The sequence below is a fragment of the Triturus cristatus genome, chromosome 9 (assembly GCF_964204655.1).
Source record: "Triturus cristatus chromosome 9, aTriCri1.1, whole genome shotgun sequence".
NCBI lineage: Eukaryota > Metazoa > Chordata > Amphibia > Caudata > Salamandridae > Triturus > Triturus cristatus.
In genome coordinates, this window is record NC_140592.1 from 1,103,501,666 (window position 1) to 1,103,522,345 (window position 20,680).

The 20,680-nt window shown below is 45.7% G+C and overlaps 1 protein-coding gene across 2 annotated transcripts in view; it reads right to left on the reverse strand.

The window, feature by feature from the left end:
• The window catches only part of LOC146799439 (galectin-3-like), a 242,139-nt gene that overhangs the window by 80,152 nt on the left and 141,307 nt on the right, over window positions 1–20,680 (reverse strand). For both annotated transcript variants that reach the window (XM_085628073.1, XM_085628074.1), the window contains exon 5: window positions 13,428–13,599. In XM_085628073.1, the coding sequence (XP_085484199.1) occupies window positions 13,428–13,599 (172 nt within the window). The remainder of the gene's footprint in view (window positions 1–13,427; window positions 13,600–20,680) is intronic.

Genomic DNA, 20,680 nt, shown 5'->3' on the forward strand with positions numbered 1-20,680 from the left:
GAAAGTAGGGCTAGAAGGGATAGATCTCTCTCCAGGGAATTTGTCCAGTCTAACTCCTCTATAGGGACCTCTGTCTCTTCTCACAGAGGAAGGGGAAACCTCCCAGGAGAGGAGAGAGAGAATGCTGAAGTATGAGCAAGACAAGTTCAACCTCAGAAAGCAGCAGATGGCCCTAGATAGGGAAGCCCTAGAGCTCTACAGAGCTAGTAAAAAGGAGGGACTAGAGTCCCTTGGTGGCAGCACTTTCCTTAGAGATAGGGAGAGGTCTTATGACCATAGAAACCTAAGTAAGATTGTCCCTAACTACCAGAGTGGGGATGACATCCAGAAATGGATAACTGCCTTGGAGAGGGCCTGTAAAGTACAGAAGGTCTCCCAAGGTCAGTGGGCAGCAATCTTATGGCTCTCCTTTGCAAACAAAGGTAGAGATAAGCTCCTCACTGTAAGAGAAGAGGATGCTGATGATTACAAAGTCTTGAAAAGTGCACTGATAAATGGGTTTGGCCCAACCACTGAACAATACAGGTTAAAGTTCAGAGACACCCAAAAAGCACAAAATCAAGACTGGGTTAACTTTGTTAACTGAGCTGCTAAGGCTCTGGAAGGTTGGTTATTGGGCAGTAAAGTGTGTGACTTCATAGGATTGTACAATCTGATAATGAGGGAGCAGATTCTTAATAACTGTCAAAATCAGCTGTTGCACCAGTACCTGGTAGATTCTGATCTGACCTCTCCCCCAGAATTGGGAAAGAAGGCAGACAAATGGGTCAGGACCAGGGTGAGGCAGAAGTACAGAACCAAGGTGGTGACCCAAAGAAGCAGGATTCTAAGACCTCTGACAAGGGTGGGGACAAGGGTAAAGACCAGAAGTCTTCTCAAGGGCCCCAAAAATCTTCTTCTAATGGGGAATCACAGTCAAACAAGGAAAAAGGCCAAAAGAAACCTTGGTGCAAAATCTGTAAACAGAAAACTCACGGGGCCAGTGACTGCACCAAGTCCAAAGAATCTACTCCAGCCACCATTGCCCCTAAGGCAACTGTTCCCCCTAGTACAGCTACAATAGGTGATGGCAATGTTCATAATAAGGGTGTAGTAGGGTTGACCCTGGGTTCTGAGATGGACTCTGGCCTAATCAGAGTTCCAACTCAGGCTGTGCTTGTCTGTGATGGGGGCTGATATGTCCCCCTGTGTAAGTCCCAGTAATCTGGGCAAATACAGACAACAGCCTTTGATAAATGGATTAGAGGCGTGGGCATTCAGGGACACAGGAGCAAGTGTCACAATGGTGACAAAAGATCTTGTGGATCCTGGGCAGATTATACTTGGTGAAAGGTACCAAGTGACCAATGCTAGCAATGTCAGATCAGACCATTCTCTGGCAGTTGTTAACTTCTCCTGGGGAGGGGTAACTGGCCTTAAGAAGGTTGTGGTAGGTGTAGACCTACCAGTACAGTGCTTGCAATGATCTAGAGACTTCAGCTTGGGCTGAAGTGGATTTCAGGACACATGCAGAAATGTTAGGGATCCCTGCTCATGTCTTTGCTGTGACTAGGTCACAGGCCAAAATGTATAAAGCTGGACAGGCCCTGGATTCTGAAATAATGGACCAGGTGTCTCACAAGAGGAGGAGCAGTAGGGTTAAGGCAGAGCCTTCCCATCTGACTCAGAATGCTGATCAGTCTCCTCAGGGAGATGATCTTGAGCCTGAAGAAGGAACTGTCCCAGATGAGCTTGAACCTGACCAGGTTGAGTTCTTGGGGACAGGGGGCCCTTCCAAGTCCAATCTGAGCCAGGAGCAGAAAACCTGCCCCTCTCTTGAACCCTTCAGAAAGCAAGCTGCTGATGAGGCTGCTGGGAATGCTAGTGGCACCCATAAAGTTTATTGGGATGATGGACTCCTTTACTCAGAGAGTAGAGACCCAAGCATGGTGCCTCCAGGAGGTTGGTTATACCTCTGAAGTTTAAGGGGTTCCTATTGACACTAGCCCATGATATTCCCCTAGCAGGACACCTGGGCCAGAACAAGACTTGGGACAGAATTGTCCCTCACTTTCACTGGCCCCACATGTTTGAAGACACTAAGGCGTTTTGTTGCTCCTGTGTAACCTGTCAAGCCCGTGGCAAAGCAGGTGGCACTACAAAGGTCCCCCTGATACCACTACCTGTGGTGGGGGTGCCCTTTGAAAGGGTAGGGATTTACATTGTTGGTCCCATGGATCCCCAAACAGCATCTGGGCACAGATTTATACTGGTGGTGGTAGATCATGCCACCAGGTACCGAGACGCAATTCCCCTAAGGACCACTACAGCACCTGTGGTGGCAAGTGCTCTCTTGAGTGTATTCTCAAGAGTAGGCTTTCCTAAGGAGGTATTATCTGACAGGGATGCAAACTTCATCTCTAGTTACTTGACTGCTATGTGGAAGGAGTGTGGAGTGAACTACAAGTTCACCACACCCTATCACCCACAATGCAAAGGTTTAGTTGAAAGGTTAAACAAAACCTTAAAGGGCATAATTGAAGGACTCCCAGAGAAGCTTAGCCGAAAATGGGACCTACTCTTGCCCTGCCTTTTATTTGCATACAGGGAGGTGCCTCAAAAGGGGGTTGGTTACAGCCCATTTGAACTTTTGTTTGGTCACCCTGTCGAGGGTCCATTGTGTTTGGTGAAGGAAAGATGGGAGTTTCCATTCAAGCCCCCAAAGCAAGACGTAGTGGACTATGTACTTGGTCTCCGCTCCAGGATGGCTGAATACATGAAAAAGGTTAAAAAAAACCTTGAGGCTAACAAGGAACTGCAAAAAGCCTGGCATGACCAAAAGGCTGTACTGACTGCTTACTAGCCAGGACAGAAAGTGTGGGTGATGGAGCCTGTGGCCCCAGCAGCCCTCCAGGACAAATGGAGTGGCCCCCATACAATTGTTGAACAGAAAGGGGAGGTTACCTACTTGGTAGACTTTGGAACCCCTAGGAGTCCCCACAGGGTACTTCATGTCAACAGACTTAAACCATATGTTGACAGGGCAGACATGGGCTTGCTCATGGCTACTGATGAAGGACAGGAGGAAGAGAGTGACCCACTCCCTGACCTGCTTTCTTAGAACCCTGATGATGGGTCAGTTGATGGTGTCGCCTTGGCAGGCAGCCTCACTGCCCAGCAGCAAACTGACTGCAGAAACCTTCTCAGCCAGTTCAGACATATGTTTTCTCTGACTCCCAGTCAGACCACCTGGTGCACTCATGAAGTGGACACTGAGGACAGTCTACCTCTGGAGAATAAGATCTACAGGCAACCTGACCATGTCAGGGACTGCATAAGGACAGAAGTCCAAAAGATGTTGGATTTGGGTGTGATTGAACCCTCAGTTAGCCCTTGGGCTAGTCCAGTAGTCCTGGTACCTAAACCTCACACCACAGATGGAAAGAGAGAAATGAGGTTGTGTGTAGACTACAGGGGTCTCAATGCAGTCACTAGGACTGATGTCCATCCCATCCCCAGGGCAGATGAGCTAATTGATACTTTGGCCTCAGCCAAGTTTCTAAGCACATTTGACCTGACAGCTGGCTACTGGCAGATCAGACTAGCTGATGATGCAAAGCCAAAGACAGCATTTTCTACCCCTAGTGGGGACTATCAGTTTGTGCTAATGCCCTTTGGTTTGAAGAATGCACCTGCCACTTTCCAAATGTTGGTGAATCAAGTCCTTACAAGCCTGGAAGACTTTAGTGCAGCATATCTAGATGATATTGCTGTCTTTAGCTCCACCTGGGAGGATCACCTGGTCCACCTGAGGAATGTTTTGGAGGCCCTGCAAAAAGCAGGCCTAACTATCAAGGCTACTACGTGCTAGATAGGGCAGAGTCAGGCTGTGTACCTGGGCCACCTTGTAGGTGGAGGCCAGGTTCAACCATTGCAGAGCAAAATCCAGACCATAATGGAATGGATTGCTCCAACTACCCAGACTCAGGTGAGAACCTTCTTAGGCCTGACTGGGTACTATAGGAGATTTCTCAAGGGGTATGGATCAATAGTGATACCCCTGAATGACTTAACTTCTAAAAAGATGCCCAAAAAGGTTCAGTGGACAGCAAGCTGTCAAAAGGCATTTGATTACCTGAAGCAGGCCATGTGCTCTGCTCCCATTCTGCAGAGTCCTGACTACTCCAAGAAGTTCATTGTCCAAACAGATGCATCTGAATTGGGGGTAGGGGCTGTACTGTCACAATTGAATGATTAAGGTCAGGATCAGCCAGTAGCTTTCATAAGCAGAAGGCTGACCCCTAGCGAGAAACGTTGGTCAGCCATTGAGAGGGAGGCCTTGGCTGTGGTTTTGGCTCTGAAGAAGTTGAGGCCATACTTGTTTGGTACTCACTTCCTTGTTCAGACAGACCATAAGCCCCTCTTATGGCTAAAACAAATGAAGGGTGAAAATTCCAAACTGCTTAGGTGGTCCATTTCCCTACAGGGGATGGACTTTACAGTGGAACATAGACCTGGGCGTAACCTTGCCAATGCAGATGGACTCTCTAGGTATTTCCACTTAGAACATGAAGACTCAACTGGTCAAGGTTAGTTTAATGTCCCTCCGTTTGGGGGAGGGGGGTTGTGTAGGAGAGTAGGATCTGCTTCACATGGGTACCCTCACTTTTTGCTGGTGTTTCACTGTTTTTCGACCTTAGTCTGACTGTGGCCCTGCTAATCAGGACCCGAGCCTAGCTGCTTCCTCTCTAAAATGGTTTCCATGTACATTAGGTACATATCTAATTGGATTCTGGAGTGCCTTATAAGCCCCTAGTATATGGTATACTATGTACCTAGGGCATAGGTACCTCAGAGGCCTACCAGGGGCTGAGGCATGTATGCCAACTTCTCACACACCTACTGATTGGTTAGATCCCACAGGCAAATTTTGCATCATCAATTCCAACAGCTCCAGGCAGTTCAGGACAGCCCAAACAGCAACTCCAATCAGCCTTACTGATTATGGTCTGTTTGTCATATGTACAACCATAAAATTAGTATATAATCAAGCGAGGGAGATAGAAGCTCGGATCCATTCAGCTTCTGGTCAGAGATATGTAATCAAGGGGAGAATGGATCACTTGTACCTGTATTACCATGGTCCGGTGTATTGACCAACTTAAAAACCCCCTTACACGTACAGGGATGTTAAAGCGGTATATATCATGTTTCTCCGCTTATCATAAACGTGAAAGGCGTTCACCGTACATACGGTCTGCACGCTAAAGGTAACGTCCTGTATTTATTCCCCAAACCAGCAGGTAACAAAGCCTGCCGTCCCCCGAGGGAGTCGTTAACTGGAAATACCAAGGTACGCGAGCGCTGCACTATTTCTGAGCCGCTACTTATTATTTATGATGGGTCTCCATCTCACTTCTTGCCCTGTATAATCCATTGTTATTTAGTAAAATGCAAGGCACGCTGCGCGTACTGCGTGCGCTGATCAGTTTACTTATATTTAATTGAATCATAAGGCACGGTGTGCGACTGTAAAGCAGCAGGGTATTTAATGCGCTCATGCTTTAACACCACCCATGTGGTCCGTTGAATTTCACAGTAAGAAAGAGGCACATAAGTAAACCCCAATACAGCGCGACAATGTGCGAACAACAATAATTTAAATGTCTGATATCAAGCCACACATCTGTATCCCAGTAATAAAACTCACAGAGCTTCCTAACACCATTAACTGATCAGGAAGATGGGGCAGTTCTTTTGTCGTTCTTGCACACGGTGTTGAAGGATAAGCACAGTCTGTTATCACTGCCACTTTTTAAGTCTCGCCTGACCCAGCGCATGCGCTGGTCTGGCGAGACTTATTGAGAGGGCTCCAAAAAGTGCTACCAGGCCAGCCTAGAGCCACAGTGCATGTGCGCGGGTGCGCGCTTTACCGCGATTACTTTCGGTTTCGCGGCCGCTTTGATGTTTGATCGTGATCGTGATTGCGATCGCGATCACTTTCACGGCCGCTTTGCATAGCCAATAGGTCTCGCTTTTGGGACCTTATAAGTATTTAGTTATGCAACTGTTGCATGGCTAAACACTTATAAGGTCCCAAAGGCGAGACCTATTGGCTATGCCAATGCTTGTTTCTTTCTGCCATTTAGATTTCGTAAGAGTTCTGTGAATTTCTTGTTTTAAACGGTGATTAGACACATAGCAATGACGGATAAGCATAATCTGTTTTTTCTGGCACTCCTTTCTTTCTGCCATTTAGATATTCAAAAGAGTTTAATATTTATGTTTCCGCCTGGAGACACATACGCACATACCTGTTAATTTTACACTAGGTATCTTTAAATGTACGTTATTGGATTTATGTTGGTTTTTTCTACCGTCCCAGTTATAGGTACAATTGAACCTGACTCAAATAAGAAGTGTGATCGAATTAGCTACCCAGAGAGAGTGCTTAGGATTAGCACTTGCTATATAGGTCCTGACGAAAGCCCCCAACCCTATGGGCGCGTAAAATGACTGAAACATGTCGACCTTTCACATGGACAATCAGGTGCTATAGAACAGTGACTTTTCTATATGCGCACCACCACAGGTTTTAACCATGCTTCCTCTCCTACCAAATAAAGTTCAGTTGGGAAGGAATAGGAAGCAATTTTTATTCACCCCACTATTCGTTATCACTGATCACTACTGCTATCACCAGTTGGCCTACCTCCAGGTGGAGGAAAGCATTTTGTCAAAAAGGACACGATGATGATGCTTTCATGGTTATGATAAGCGGAGAACCAAGATATACCACTTTACAATCCCTGTACGTGAATGAGGGTTTTTAAGTTGGTCAATACACTGGACCCTGGTAATACAGGTACAAGCGATCCATTCATCCATTCTCCCCTTGATTATCCAACAATAAAATTAGCCACTTACCTCCTCCCTTGGCTGAAGCTGATGGCCACCACCCCAAGACACAAGCCTGCCAAATGAAGATGCACAGAGATACCTGCATGGATTTCCGAAGGCTTTCGCAGTGATTTTTCTCCTGCTCACCGCAAATTTTAATCTCAAATTTCAGAGCACCAAAAAGTTGGGTGATAATGACAATTCTGGGTCAGCCTCCCGGCTCTGAGGGGCAGAGGGAGAGAGGGTGGTCAAAGCCTACATCCTTGCTTAAGGGCCAATCAATATTCTGTGGACCTCAACTCTTTCGGGCAGACACAGCCCACCAGCCACCATCCTGTCGTAGGTCTTTAACTCACTCAGATACCCGCATATGTTGAGCACAGTAATGGGGGTGCGAGAGCAGCACGATGAGCTGAGGCTGACAGGAGGACAAGAAACACCAGGCAATTCAAAGCACACAGCTTGCAGCACCCAGGAAAGGGCAAGCCCCCACAGCTTAGCAATACCACCCCTCCTAAGGCTTCAGCCTCGGCGTTTCCAGCAGGGAGCCCAACATGTTGGAGTGAATCGACATATTAGCAATTGGCTGAATCACTTGTCAGTGGCGGGCATGAGCACGGCAGCCAAGGGAAGACACTACTCATATCAGCAGCATCTCTCTGCCCCCTGAATGTTTTACATTTTGGTGTCATTTTGGTTATTCAAAGATTTCTCTGTTTTTCTGATTCGGTTTGGTATTTCTATTGCTTGGTGTTATGGTTGTATTACTGTTTTGGTACTGCATGAATACTTTACACAATGCCTTAAGTTAAGCCTTTCTGCTCTATGCCATATTTACCAGAGGTTGAACTCAGATTCATTTGGTGATTTTGAGGGTTCCCCCTACATAGAGCATTATAATTCCTTTAGGTGGTCAGCCGCCCACCCCAAACAAAATGGCTTTACCCCAAAGTCTGATTCAAATTATTGAAGATCATTAAAATCATTAGTAGGGAGATTGCATAAAACAATATAGGACACACACTACAGTGTAGCAGCACAGCCAGTTGTACTGGGCATAGCCACTTCTTGTCTTATGAGCAAGATGCTACCATATGGTCCTTAACTGTCCTCGGAGGTTAAGCCCACAGTGACATCACATGTACTGAACAATTGGAGGAGTTATGATTTATTCCCACAACCAAACATTGCCCAACATTGGCCCTAGATTCACTAAAGGTTGCCCAGGTACAGAAGCAATGCTGCAAAATTTAGCAATTCGCAAATGGGCCTTTTTAATGTTAAGTAAATCGCTGCAGTAGTTTGCATTGCTTTGCGCCACCCGAGTGCTCAAGTAAAACATTAGTAAATAGCCCCCACAGTTTTCTAACATGTAGGCTGTCTAGATGCCATCATCGGCGATCCCTATTCATAGCACCTGACAATCTAGGACAGCAAGTAACTGCAGGCTAGATTACATCTATTCTCACACTCTCCACTACACCCATGCTTACACACTCTGGTGGTCTTCACTCCACTTCTACACTGCTTCCAAGCCTCATTCCCTGCCCCTTTTTCTCACATAGGCAAACTACAACACCTGAAGGGCACCCAGGACCCTAATAAAAACAAGCATTGGCATAGCCAATAGGTCTCGCCTTTGGGACCTTATAAGTGTTTAGCTAGAGATATTGACTTTGCCTATGTCTTTAAGCAGTGCTGAACAGAAGTCTGCAGCATGCTGAAAAGTTATAATAAAGAAGTGTCAGAAGCATTTTTGTTACCTTCTATATGACCAAGAAAGCCTTATGTACAACTGAACAACTATATTAAAAAAGTATTAACAATAAGTAATGTCTTGAGTTTTTTTTGTCCTTTTAATACTGGCAACTTATATCTGCCTGTCCCAATGTTTGCTTGTTAAGGTTTTTTGTTGTTGTAGGGGCATAAATAGGAAGAGGGTGAAGGTTGGGAAATAGTACCTGTATAACAGTCAGTGAGAGAGTCAGTCAGTCAGTGAGAGAGTTCGTTAGTCAGTCAGTGAGAGAGAGAGTGAGAGAGTCAGTCAGTGAGAGAAAGAGTCAGTCAGTGAGAGAGAGTCATTCAGTGAGAGAAAGAGTCAGTCAGTGAGAGAGAGAGTCAGTCAGTGAGAGAGAGAGAGAGAGAGAGAAAGAGAGAGAGAGTCAGTCAGTGAGAGAGAGAGAGAGTGAGTGAGAGTCAGTGTGAGAGAGAGTCAGTGAGAGAGAGTCAGTCAGTGAGAGAGAGAGTGAGTCAGTCAGTGAGAGAGAGAGTGAGTCAGTCAGTGAGAGAGAGTCAGTCAGTGAAAGAGAGAGTGAGTCAGTCAGTGAGAGAGAGAGTGAGTCAGTCAGTGAGAGAGAGAGTGAGTCAGTCAGTGAGAGAGTGAGTCAGTCAGTGAGAGAGAGAGAGTGAGTCAGTGAGAGAGAGAGAGTGAGTCAGTCAGTGAGAGAGAGAGTGAGTCAGTCAGTGAGAGAGAGAGAGTCAGTCCGTGAGAGATAGAGTGAGTCAGTCCATGAGCGAGAGAGTGAGTCAGTCCGTGAGAGAGAGAGAGAGTGAGTCAGTCAGTGAGAGAGAGAGAGTCAGTCAGTGAGTGAGAGTCAGTCAGTGAGTGAGAGTGAGACTTAGTCAGTGAGTGAGAGTCAGTCAGTGAGTGAGAGAGTGAGAGTCAGTCAGTCAGTGAGAGAAAGAGTCAGTCAGTGAGAGAAAGAGTCAGTCAGTGAGAGAAAGAGTCAGTCAGTGAGAGAGAGAGAGAGAGAGTGAATGAGATTCAGTGAGAGAGAGTCAGTGAGAGAGTCAGTGAGAGAGAGTCAGTCAGTGAGAGAGAGAGAGTGAGTCAGTCAGTGAGTGAGAGTCAGTCAGTGAGTGAGAGTCAGTCAGTGAGTTAGAGAGTGAGTGAGAGTCAGTGAGAGAAAGAGTCAGTGAGAGAGAGAGAGAGTCAGTCCGTGAGAGAGAGAGAGTCAGTCAGTGGGAGAGAGAGCGAGAGAGTGTCAGTCAGTGAAAGAGAGAGAGAGTGTCAGTCAGTGAGAGAGAGAGTGAGAGTCAGTTAGTGAGAGAGAGAGTGAGTGAGAGTCAGTGAGAGAAAGAGTCAGTGAGAGAGAGAGAGAGTCAGTCCGTGAGAGAGAGAGAGTCAGTCAGTGGGAGAGAGAGCGAGAGAGTGTCAGTCAGTGAAAGAGAGAGAGAGTGTCAGTCAGTGAGAGAGAGAGTGAGAGTCAGTTAGTGAGTCAGTCAGTGAGTGAAAGTCAGTCAGTGAGTGAGAGTCAGTCAGTGAGAGAGTAAAGTGAGGAAGAGTACGAGTAAGAAGAGACGAGATCAGCATGACGCAAAAAGGTAATGGCAGCCGTGGAGAGGAACATTACTGAGACAGGGTGGAGTGTAAGTAGTAGCAGTTTAGGAGGGACAAGAAAAGAGTGTGAAGCAAAATGCGGAGGCAGTGGCGGCTGGCTCTGCTAGGCATCCTCCTTCGTTGTGTTCAGCTCCTCCAAAATTAAAGTCCTGCGCTTTCCAACCTTATCCAGCACCCATTACTTGGACACCATCTACTTCCCTCAACAGTGCTTTCAAAGTTACCCCTTCGTCCAGAAACCTCGTGGCTCAAGTCAATTCAAATCATTAACGAAAACGAATCGCTATATATCCAACAGAGAGTAACTGCAGGTTGATGCGGATTGTTTTAAATTCAAGAAATCAGTTCTCTCATTCCATTCAAGACGGAGTAACTCATTAGTATTCAGCAGGTTTGACTATAGGAGCGTAGCAAGGCAGTGCTTAGCAGTAACGGAAACAATGAAATTGGGACCCATTACCAATTTTGGTAGTAATAAACGGTTGCTAATTGGGATGAAGTGAGTCCCTCACAGCCCTGGATCCCAGTGGAATAGCACCTGCTGAACTATTTCTAGCTACGCCCATGTAGGGGTATTGAAACAGGTTTTCCAATGGGCCTCCCTCAGTTATTTTTGCACCACTCAACAAGGTCCAAAACTTTGCAACCAGAACTTTGTACAATCTATATAGGCATATTTCCACTCCACCATACAGTCACTAATCTGGTTGGCTCTCTGCCAAAAAAAAGTACCATATAAAATCTCCTGACACTTGTATTGAAATCAGTAAATGACACAGAAACTAACTACTGCCTAACATACTGTCTACACTCATACCAAGAATTTATGACCAACTAACCAGACCTTTTTCCACCCTAAGCCACCTCCAGGTTCAGATTACTATTAGGCCCCCATCACTGTAACACCCTACCCAAAAAAAAACATTCAGACAACCACATCTCTCCAAGAGTTCAAAATGGTACTGAAAGCTTGAAGAACGCAAAAGAGTACAGCTCCCTCATATTGAAGTAAATCCGTGTATTACAAGCATATATGCTTAAATAGGTGTAGAAAGGCAAATTCAGTAAATGTATGGCTTTATTAGTCAGTGTTCACCACGCTACTGGTACTATTAATATCGCAAATGTTGGAGGTACTCTTAGTGATGCCATAGTGTTGCTGGCTTAGCTGGCTTCCCTCTCGGTTTCCTGTTTGCACAGACATGATGTTGATTTTGGTTTCCCCTTGCATAGTTATAGCATCACTATATCCTCTGTAGACTGTTGATGCAGATTCGGATTTCCTAACTTAAGTGACATGGCCTGGGGGAAAGATGGGTTAGTTATGATTGATTTTTTTTTGTTTTCAATTTCATGCGACACTTTATATTGTTTTTTTACTTGACTGTAGATATATGTAACCTTGTCTGTTTCAATGCTGTCACTTCCAAGCCAGTCGGTGTTGCATGCAATGTCATATCTTAACAAAATGCAATAACATTTGTGATTAAAAAAAAATAACGACGCCAACGAAACAGAGAAAAAAAACAGTCATCTACATAAACAATCTAATCTAGGCGTTTTATTCCTCCCTTTTTTTCTTCTTTAAGTACCAGTAACTACTAAAAAACATTTTGAAAGTGCGTCACTGTCTGCACAGTCACTGTGTTTTGCGACAAGTCATTGAAATGAAAGACAGACCCTACTTCTAAATGTTAATCTTACCTAAGGTGGCCGCTTAGTAAAGAAATGTCATTAGGTTTAACACGAAGGAAATGTCACCGTGGATCCCTGCGCTTATCCAGTAAACAGTTATTAAGAACTCCCCCAACAGTGACGCTGAATCCATCCTGGTAATACTTACTTACCTGGACAGGGTATGGTTACCGATGATGAAGCATGCTACAAGACCTACGGAGCTCCGATTCTTCAATGCAGACATTTAGACCAGGTTGTCGAATTGCTGTGATAAGTGCGACAGTCCCCATAACATGTGCCTATAAACCAACGAGACTCAGAGCTTCACTGACCTATATAGCTCCGGGAAATGCAATGAATATGGTGAGGCTGCACATCAGTAGATATAAAGTAATAAATAGAAATATCAGGCGGAATAAAAGACTCTTCACAAATGCAACTTTGTGTGCACGGTAACAAACAAGATGGGGGTTTGTGCCACCAGGTTTTTCCTCCACCTACTCAAGTCTCCTTGCGCTGCTGGAAGAAGTGAACACACGCCCTAACACAGGTCCAACTCATTCGCAGAAAAGATGACGAATAAGGCCTCAACTTCCCGCGCACACAGGCTCAGTGTACAGACGAGCTCACGGGCACTTTCTGAGGCATGCCACTCTCCCCTCTACAACCAAGTAAAAAACACAAGCCGGCATTGAGGAAGAGTCGGAACAGAAGAACGGCGCCAACGTTAACATGCTTTATGCACAAGTACACACACAGGAAGGTACAAAACAGGAAGGAACAAACCAGTGCCCAGCTGCAACAAGATAAGAGATGGGAGGATACGAGAGACAAGCGGCCGTGCGATGGCGAACAAACATCAAAGTGGCCGTACGGCCACGAAAGTGAAAGTAATCGCGGTCAAGCACTGTAGCTCTAGGCTGGCCTGGTAGCTCTTTTTGGAGCCCTCTCAAAAAATCTCGCCAGACCAGCGCATGCGCTGGGTCAGGCGAGACCAAATCAGGGCACTATGAGACATTGTCAGGGATAGAAAGCATTACATGAATGATACATATGGGGTAGTTAATTACTCAAATAACCAGTGCGTCACTTATACCTCTCAAAATGGACTATATGAATACCAATACATTACACTACAATAGTTATTTCATGCAGGTCCATGTTAAAATCTATGGCCTAGGTCTGGGGGTTTTGTGTGTCAGTTCCACTATACTGGGATTTGTTAAGGGACTTCACATATATCGATGAGGATCGCATTGCAGGTTCCTGGCCCATTTACATTGTGACTTTGTTGATCAGTCTCGGGTTCTTGGTGATTATACTACACTCTGGTTCAGTGATTTTGCCTTTCATCAATAAATACCTATGAGTAATACACAGTCAGCACGCTCCTTAGAAAAAATATACTTTTTTGTCTAATTGTAAAAAAAGCAATGTAAAGTGCACCTGTCCAGCATAGAGTAGATTCAATAATCTCATCTCTGTTCTATCAAATAAACAAATTAAGAGTTGCACTTTTAATTTCCCTTACCTTAAATTTTTTTCCAAGTTTAAATGGAAAATTATCAAACTTCTCCATCTCTGTTCCCCACACGCTATTTTTCTCGTGGTTGGCACATGTATACAGTTTCTTGAAATAGTCGAATCGTGCATCAATGTGGAACGGGATGTTTTTATCATCTTGCACAAAATCAAAAACAAACCTAAGACAGAGGAATAAATCATACGTTTATTGAGTTAGCTAATGGAAAATACTATTGGTAATCAAATATTAGAATAAAACGTTTGCATTTAAATTATCCTGCAGAATCAAACATCAAATCCCAGTTGCATCCGTTGGAATTTATTATATTTTTATGTTTTTTTAGAAAGCCCTTTATTTGTGGCATTTGGGCATTTAACAAGCAGTGCAATATGGCAGTCAATAAATACTACATTAGTAGGCAAATTGTAATGGACTGAGGCAAAGGAGGAGTGGAGAGGTGTGGTGCAGCAGGCCGGAGCGGCTGACTCTGGAGCACCGGCTCACGGTTGGAGCATCGGAGCCGGCGGCAGCTCAGCACCCTGTGACTCTGGGCAATAGCTCACTTGTATCAGGCTGTGCAACTCTTTTTTGACACGCAAATGAGCGTGCCATATTTCTGTGAGATTTCGTATGGTGCTAAAGGAATGGAGCGCTTCAAGAGTGTATGCACGCCGAAATTGATAAACTTGATTACTAAACTTTGGATAAAAGAGGGTGTGCTTCAGGTCTTTGTGAGTTTGATGTATTGAATGCCATTCCAACCCTGGCAGCACCCCAAAGAAGAAGGAAAAAACAAGAGGAATTTACAAATTAACAAATTAACGTTGTCACGCCAAGGATTCTCTGAGTTAAACAAAAACAAAAAAACATCTGTTCAATCTCAACTATCACGGTGGAAGCTTGAGGGTTATTGGGTCGTCATATAAAGTTGTGTTTGTTTGTTTGTTCACTATGCAATTTGTGGGATTATGGGTGATGTAGTCTAGCAGTAAGGGAGGGCAATGTAGGTAGTTGTAATTTATGCTTTTGGTGGGAGTTGAAGTCGTTGAAGGTGGGGTAGGTTTATCGTCACGGGGCACGAATAATCCAATTATTGGTATCGAGTCAGATCAGAAAATATTTGCCCCTCTGTTCCCACCACCGCCCCTACTGCACTCAAGTGTGAACTAATGAACCAAGAGCGGTGGATTTAGGGCCGCTGGCTGATGGCAATCTGAAGGAAAACAAGCCTTTGGACCCGGCGTTGTCCTTGAGCAGTGGACTTTGCGTCCGTCCACCCGCAAGGAAAAATGGTGTAATGCGGCGGGTCATTACCTGTTGACAACTACTTGGGTGGGGGACTAGTTTGGAGGGGTCCTTTTATCTTCTCCTTGCCCCTATTTAGTGTTTTGGAATGGGGGCTGATTCGAACTGGCTTTTTAATCGGACGGGGGGGGGGGGGAGGGGTGTGTAGGAGAGGGGGCGGTTGGGTTTGATCTTTCAAAGTTGTTGGTTGGATTTAGTTTGCTCGATAGGGGAGGGAGACTTTGGAGTTAAGTAGGTGGAAGACGGGTAGTTTAATGAAAAGGTGGGGTTGGCCGAGGTTGCTCTGTGGGGCGCAATGGAGATTTAACGTGGTCGGTAAGCAGGTCGTTGCCCGAGGTTCGTTTTGACGCAGAAAGGGGTGGGCGGTTCGAGGTTATTTGTTTGTGGCAAGGGGACGTTGGCCTGAGTTGATTTTCTTAGACTCCTGTTTTGGGGCGAGGTTTTAATTTGGGGAGGAGGGAGGCCAAAGTTGTGTTTACGATGAGGTGATTTGGATGTGTTTTTGTCGAGATTAGCCTGTGTGTTGGAGTTAGGGAGGGGTTGTTTTATTGGAACGGGTGAGACTTTACTGTGGTCGGAGCATGGGGGAATGGCATAGTTTGAGGTTGGTTTTGGTGGAGCAGGGGGTAGGTGGTTAGGTTCTGTCGAGAGGGGGTGTAGGCGAGGGTTACATTTGGCTGGAGGGCTCGTCGGTTCGCGGGCGCTTTGATGTTCGCAGTGGCCGCGCGGCTCACTGAGAACATCAAAGCGCCCGCGAAATGTAAGTGATCGCGATCACACTTCAAAGCGGCCGTGTGTCCCGCGAAAGTGAAAGCAAACGAGTGCTTTCAGGCCTCCAAATGGTGCGCGCGCCCGGACGGCGCACATGCACTGTATTTGGAGGCCTGAAAAGCCACTGTTTGCACTGCCAAAACTCGCTTACTATAAGTCTCGCCAGAGCAGCGCTAAAGCGCTGTCTCAAGCGAGACCTAAAAAGGGGTCTTCCCTCAAAACAAGTCAACTGATTTAATTAGCATCTTTGGCTGTGCTCCAGTGAAAGTGGGAATGTCCAGGAACCTTTTCTTTGCAATAGGCAGAATCATTTTCTCTGCCTGTACCCTAATGAAGTGGGCATGACTAGAAAAGCTTTTCTTTGTAGTATGTAGAGTCCACATCTCTGGTCATGTATTATCCCCCACTTCACGAAATGCAGCATATTGATATATGTGGTCACGGCCCTGAAGAGGACACCCTGGAAATGAAAGGTCACAACTTAAACAAGAGTCCATCACTGATGGGAACATCCACACCACACTCTTGGTAGCACCCAACCACTTTGGAGGTCACACCGAAAATGCAAAGACTGCAAGGTGACATCAGTGTTCTCTACTGTAGACCTTGCGGCTTGGAGGATGGAATGTTATCCATAATGCTACCCTCTGTATGGAGTTTAGAGGAGGATTTCTGTTCCATAACTTATTGTCAAAACATATCAGCATATCAGTGTGCAACGTGCCAGAAAGAGATCTGGGCTTGTAGAGTGGTACTAAGCTAGTGAGAAGAAGTAATGTTGAAATTGTGAAGGATTGTGGGCTCTATGGTGGAAGACAAGCTGGAATATTATCTTTTGTTAATTTGTGGAAGACCAAGGGGAAAAATATGAAAATTAAGTTTGCATGATTGTGGCTGGTGTTAGCCAACAATGTTCACCATCTACTTGCTGAAACCAGAGGGACTATCGCTGGACAACTGGCTAACAGATGTGCTTGAATGATGGGTGGCTGAGGAACTGCACATGAGTAAAAGTTGAAGTGACTGGAAGGTAGACGAGGATTTTGACACACGGAGAGAACAAATAAGGCCTGTGCCCCCTTTGCCTGGTCGCATACCGTCTTAGAAATGAGGCCTTTGTTTCCTCTCCCTTCAGTAACGTGCCATGATATGTAGAGACAGAGGACTGTTGTTTGAAATGGGAGGTGATCTCTCTTTATGAGAATATGCGTTGACAATGAAAGTGATGCTGTGTGTGTGTAAGATAGATAGATAGATAGATAGATAGATAGATAGATAGATAGATAGATAGATAGATAGATAGATAGACAGACAGACAGACAGACAGACAGACAGACAGACAGACAGACAGACAGACAGACAGACAGATAGATAGATAGATAGATAGATAGATAGATAGATAGATAGATAGATAGATAGATAGATAGATAGATAGATAGATAGATAGATAGATAGATAGATAGATAGATAGATAGATAGATAGATAGATAGATAGATTCGGCCTGTAATACTGACTTTGGCAAATACTGGAGTATTGGTATCACTCAATGCAGTGGAGCCTAACTAAAATTGCACTGTATTCAAAAGGAAGCCCAAAGTAGTGATACCAAATAACAGTGAGTCACTCACAAGTACTACAAAATATAACATAACTCTTCACAACAAACACGTTTCCCACCTCAAGCCAAGGACCATGAAATTAACACGGTCTGCTCAATTCAGTTCATCAAACACTGTCCTCCTAGAAGTCCCAAAAGTGCACTGGCAGCGACAGAGAGGACAAGTCTTCCTGGCCCGGCATTTTGGGACTGCCTACAGTGCAGACACCCATGATGAAAATTAGTTTTCGCCTTTGTAACCTATTGGCCTTGCCAGTGGTTTTAGTGCTGCTGTACAGCATCACCAATGCTGCGCGGCATGGCCAAAGTTTTTTTTTTTAGAAGCCTTTGACGTGGTTGCCCATGTCATTTTGTAGAGCATGGTGTGTGTGCCCACAAAATGGAGGAGGCCCTTTTTAGGTCGAGCCTAGAGCCAGCACGCATGCGCTGCAAGACTTGTTGTAGTGAAGTAGGGAATAGAAGCCCCGCCCATTCTCCGCCCATATTTTCCATTGGCTTGTGTCATTGTCCGTCCTAAATGCTGGCTTCTGATTCCTAAATAGGCTTGTTAGTCCCTCCTTGGTACCGCCTCCTCTTACTTTGTCACCTCCTATGGTGACTGGCCCTTTTACTTCCGTTGTTACACAGTGCCTGTTATTTTGTCTTTAAGCACTATTTTCTTTGTCGAGTTTCTCTTACTGCAGGCACGTCATCTGTCTGTGACTTCTATAAAACCCCACCCTCCCTCCTGTTTTCTTGCCTTCTTAACCCCCTCAGTGCCTTCTTTACCCTGTTCTCCGTGCCTTCTTTACCTCCCCGCCCTCCCTCCCATTGTCATGCCTTCTTTAACCCCCCGCCCTCCCTCCCGTTGTCTGTGCCTTCTTTACCCCCTCCCGCTCCTCCTCCCATTGTCCGTGCCTTCTTTACCCCACAAGTTGTCTGTGCCTCTCTCCCCCCCTCCCGCCTACCCTCCCTCCCTCCCGTTGTCATTTACGCGAGTTTGAGCTATTGGTATTGTAAATGACCATGCCTTCTATTTATGCTTTGTTTTTAAAAACATAAAAACATAAATAAAACGCATTGTCATTTATAATGTCAATAGCTTAAATTCGCATAAATGCGAGACCTATTGCATTGCAAATGCTTGTTTGGTTTCCCCGTCAGCATGCTCATCATTTGTTCTCCTCCAAATGTAGGACTGCAAACAAGCCACTTTTTAGGTCGAGCCTGAGCCAGTGCGCAAGCGCTGCTCTGCGAAGAGCTGTGGTAGTTCAGTACGGAGAGAAGCTTCGCCCACTCTCCCCGCCTTTATTTTTCATTAGCTTGTGTTTTTGTCCTTTGTAAATGCTGTCTTGTGATTCATTATGAGGCTTGTTAGTCCCGCCTTAGTACATCCATGTCATCATTTGTATCCTCCCATGGCTACTGGTCCCTTTACTTGGTTGTTACACGGGGCGTGTACTATTTCCTTTATTGTGTTTCTCCATTAGGTTGGACGACATGCTTCACGCACATTTAGACAGCTGGGATAATGGTGGCCGTTTGCTTGATTAATATGTGGCTGCTGTTCTCTACCTTTCAGCGGAGCCTGTGCCCAGTTGCAGCGAGGAGGGCGATGGGCGGAATGGCAGTGCTGGACAGCTTCCTCTCCTCAGTGGTTTGTTTGCAATGCTGTAGGTCTCCCATTTAAATGCGCGACTTATAGCATTGCAAATATTGTTTTGTTTATTGCCAATCGTGGCACGTTTTCTTTTTGTTACTAATGGCAGACCTGCCTACTTCCGTTGTGAAGAGCCGACACTGCTTGTAGCCACACCTCTGGCTCCTCCTAGTTGCAAACAAAAAGGAGTTCTAGAGGGCTGAATCAGATCAGGTTGCCCTCCACTCAAAGTCATAAACAACAACAATAGAACCTGATCTGCTTAGGCGAAACTCAAATAGTTGTTTGAGCAAGGATAGTGGGAGTGTATTTTCATCCTACAAAACAACCCTTCATTTTTTAGGTGTTGTCCCAACTCAAATTCGCCATATATCTTATGATTTTAAAAAACAACAACTTCAGAGTAAACAGTCACTGACTTCTGGCACACTACCCTACAAATCAACAGGTATGTATACCACACAAAATGTGCACCAATGTGTAGAAAAATGTGAGCAAAACAAAGTAACAACTCACGTGTGTACCACCAAGGGGGGCTTACTGGTTAAACATCACCAGTCATGCCCACGTTCCTCATCATAGGTTGCTACCTTGTGAAAACAAAAAATTAGTGTCCGGAAAAACAGTGAAGGGCGGTGAACATGTGAAGAATATTCACACAAATCACCCCCGTGTAATTAAAATTGAATTAAGCCGCACAGTCACCGAAGAGCCACTTTTATTATACACTCGTGGGCTTATTAAAAAATAAAAACCTACTGCATGTTTGCAGACCATGTAATGATGGGCCGACATGTTTCATTGCCTATTCATTGTAGTGGCAATTTCTTCAGGGCACGGGGAATGTGTCCACCCTGTCTGGACCCGTATTGTGAACACACTGTCACTGTTTAAACAAACAAGGTTCATTAAAAGCACATCCAGTCAGTATAGAAATCCTAATACTACAATCATCCTGTACTTCATCATACCCACAGGACACATATTTATTTACCTGGTAGTAGCTAAGGCCCTTCGTACCAGCTATCCACCACGTCAACCAGGAACTCTATAACCTTCAGAGCCCTGTTTCATAAAAGGACACGTACGTTGTCAATATGCTGTAAAAACAAACAAGCATTAGCACCTTGAATTGGAACAGTTTGGTCATGAACTAGCTTTTTTATGTATTAAATGGCAAGGGGACAGACAGAGAGCTACAGATGTCCAGCAGTCAGCCTGGACATCTGGATATCCCTGGTATCCTGAACTTAGGCAGGTTGTTTTAAAACAGATTCCCTTAAAAAAAAAGTCGGCAAAATGTGGCAAAGGTTCAAGTACCGACTGTACTCCCAAGACTATTGAACGCCCTGTATTTTCGGTAATATGTAGAATGCTGGGGTCCTTGGTTTAGAATTTACTAAAAAATCAGCTTCTTGGGGCGTGACTTGGTAAGCCTACATGGCGGACGTGTTCAAAGCCGGCTCCGTCCAGCCCGCCATACATCCGATGATAATCCTGGCATCCTGGACCGTTTGAGGCAGAAATCGACGTGTCTGTGGCACAGTACCTGCTACTCTATTGACTGGTGAAATCTAGGAGCTGGGAGCTGCTGTGGAGCTGTGATTCCGCTGCTGCGGGGGAGAGGCCTGGCCGAGTGAGGAGGGTCCCGGGAGCTGTGAGCGGCATCTCTGTCTGCGATCAATGGCTGGCTGCGGAGTTCGGCCTGGCCGTTGGGCACATCCGGCAGCGGAGAGCGGACTGTCCCTGCGGCAGGAGGCCCGCCAACCGATCGGGCTGTGGGGAACCGCGCTGGGACTCGGCGACTAAGACGGCGGGCCTGCAAGAGAGAGACGCGGTGATCCAGCGGCCGGGCCGCGGTGGTAAGATGGAGCACCTGCGGCAGGAGGGGCGGCTGAACCTGGGTCATCTTAGGGGCTGAGGTG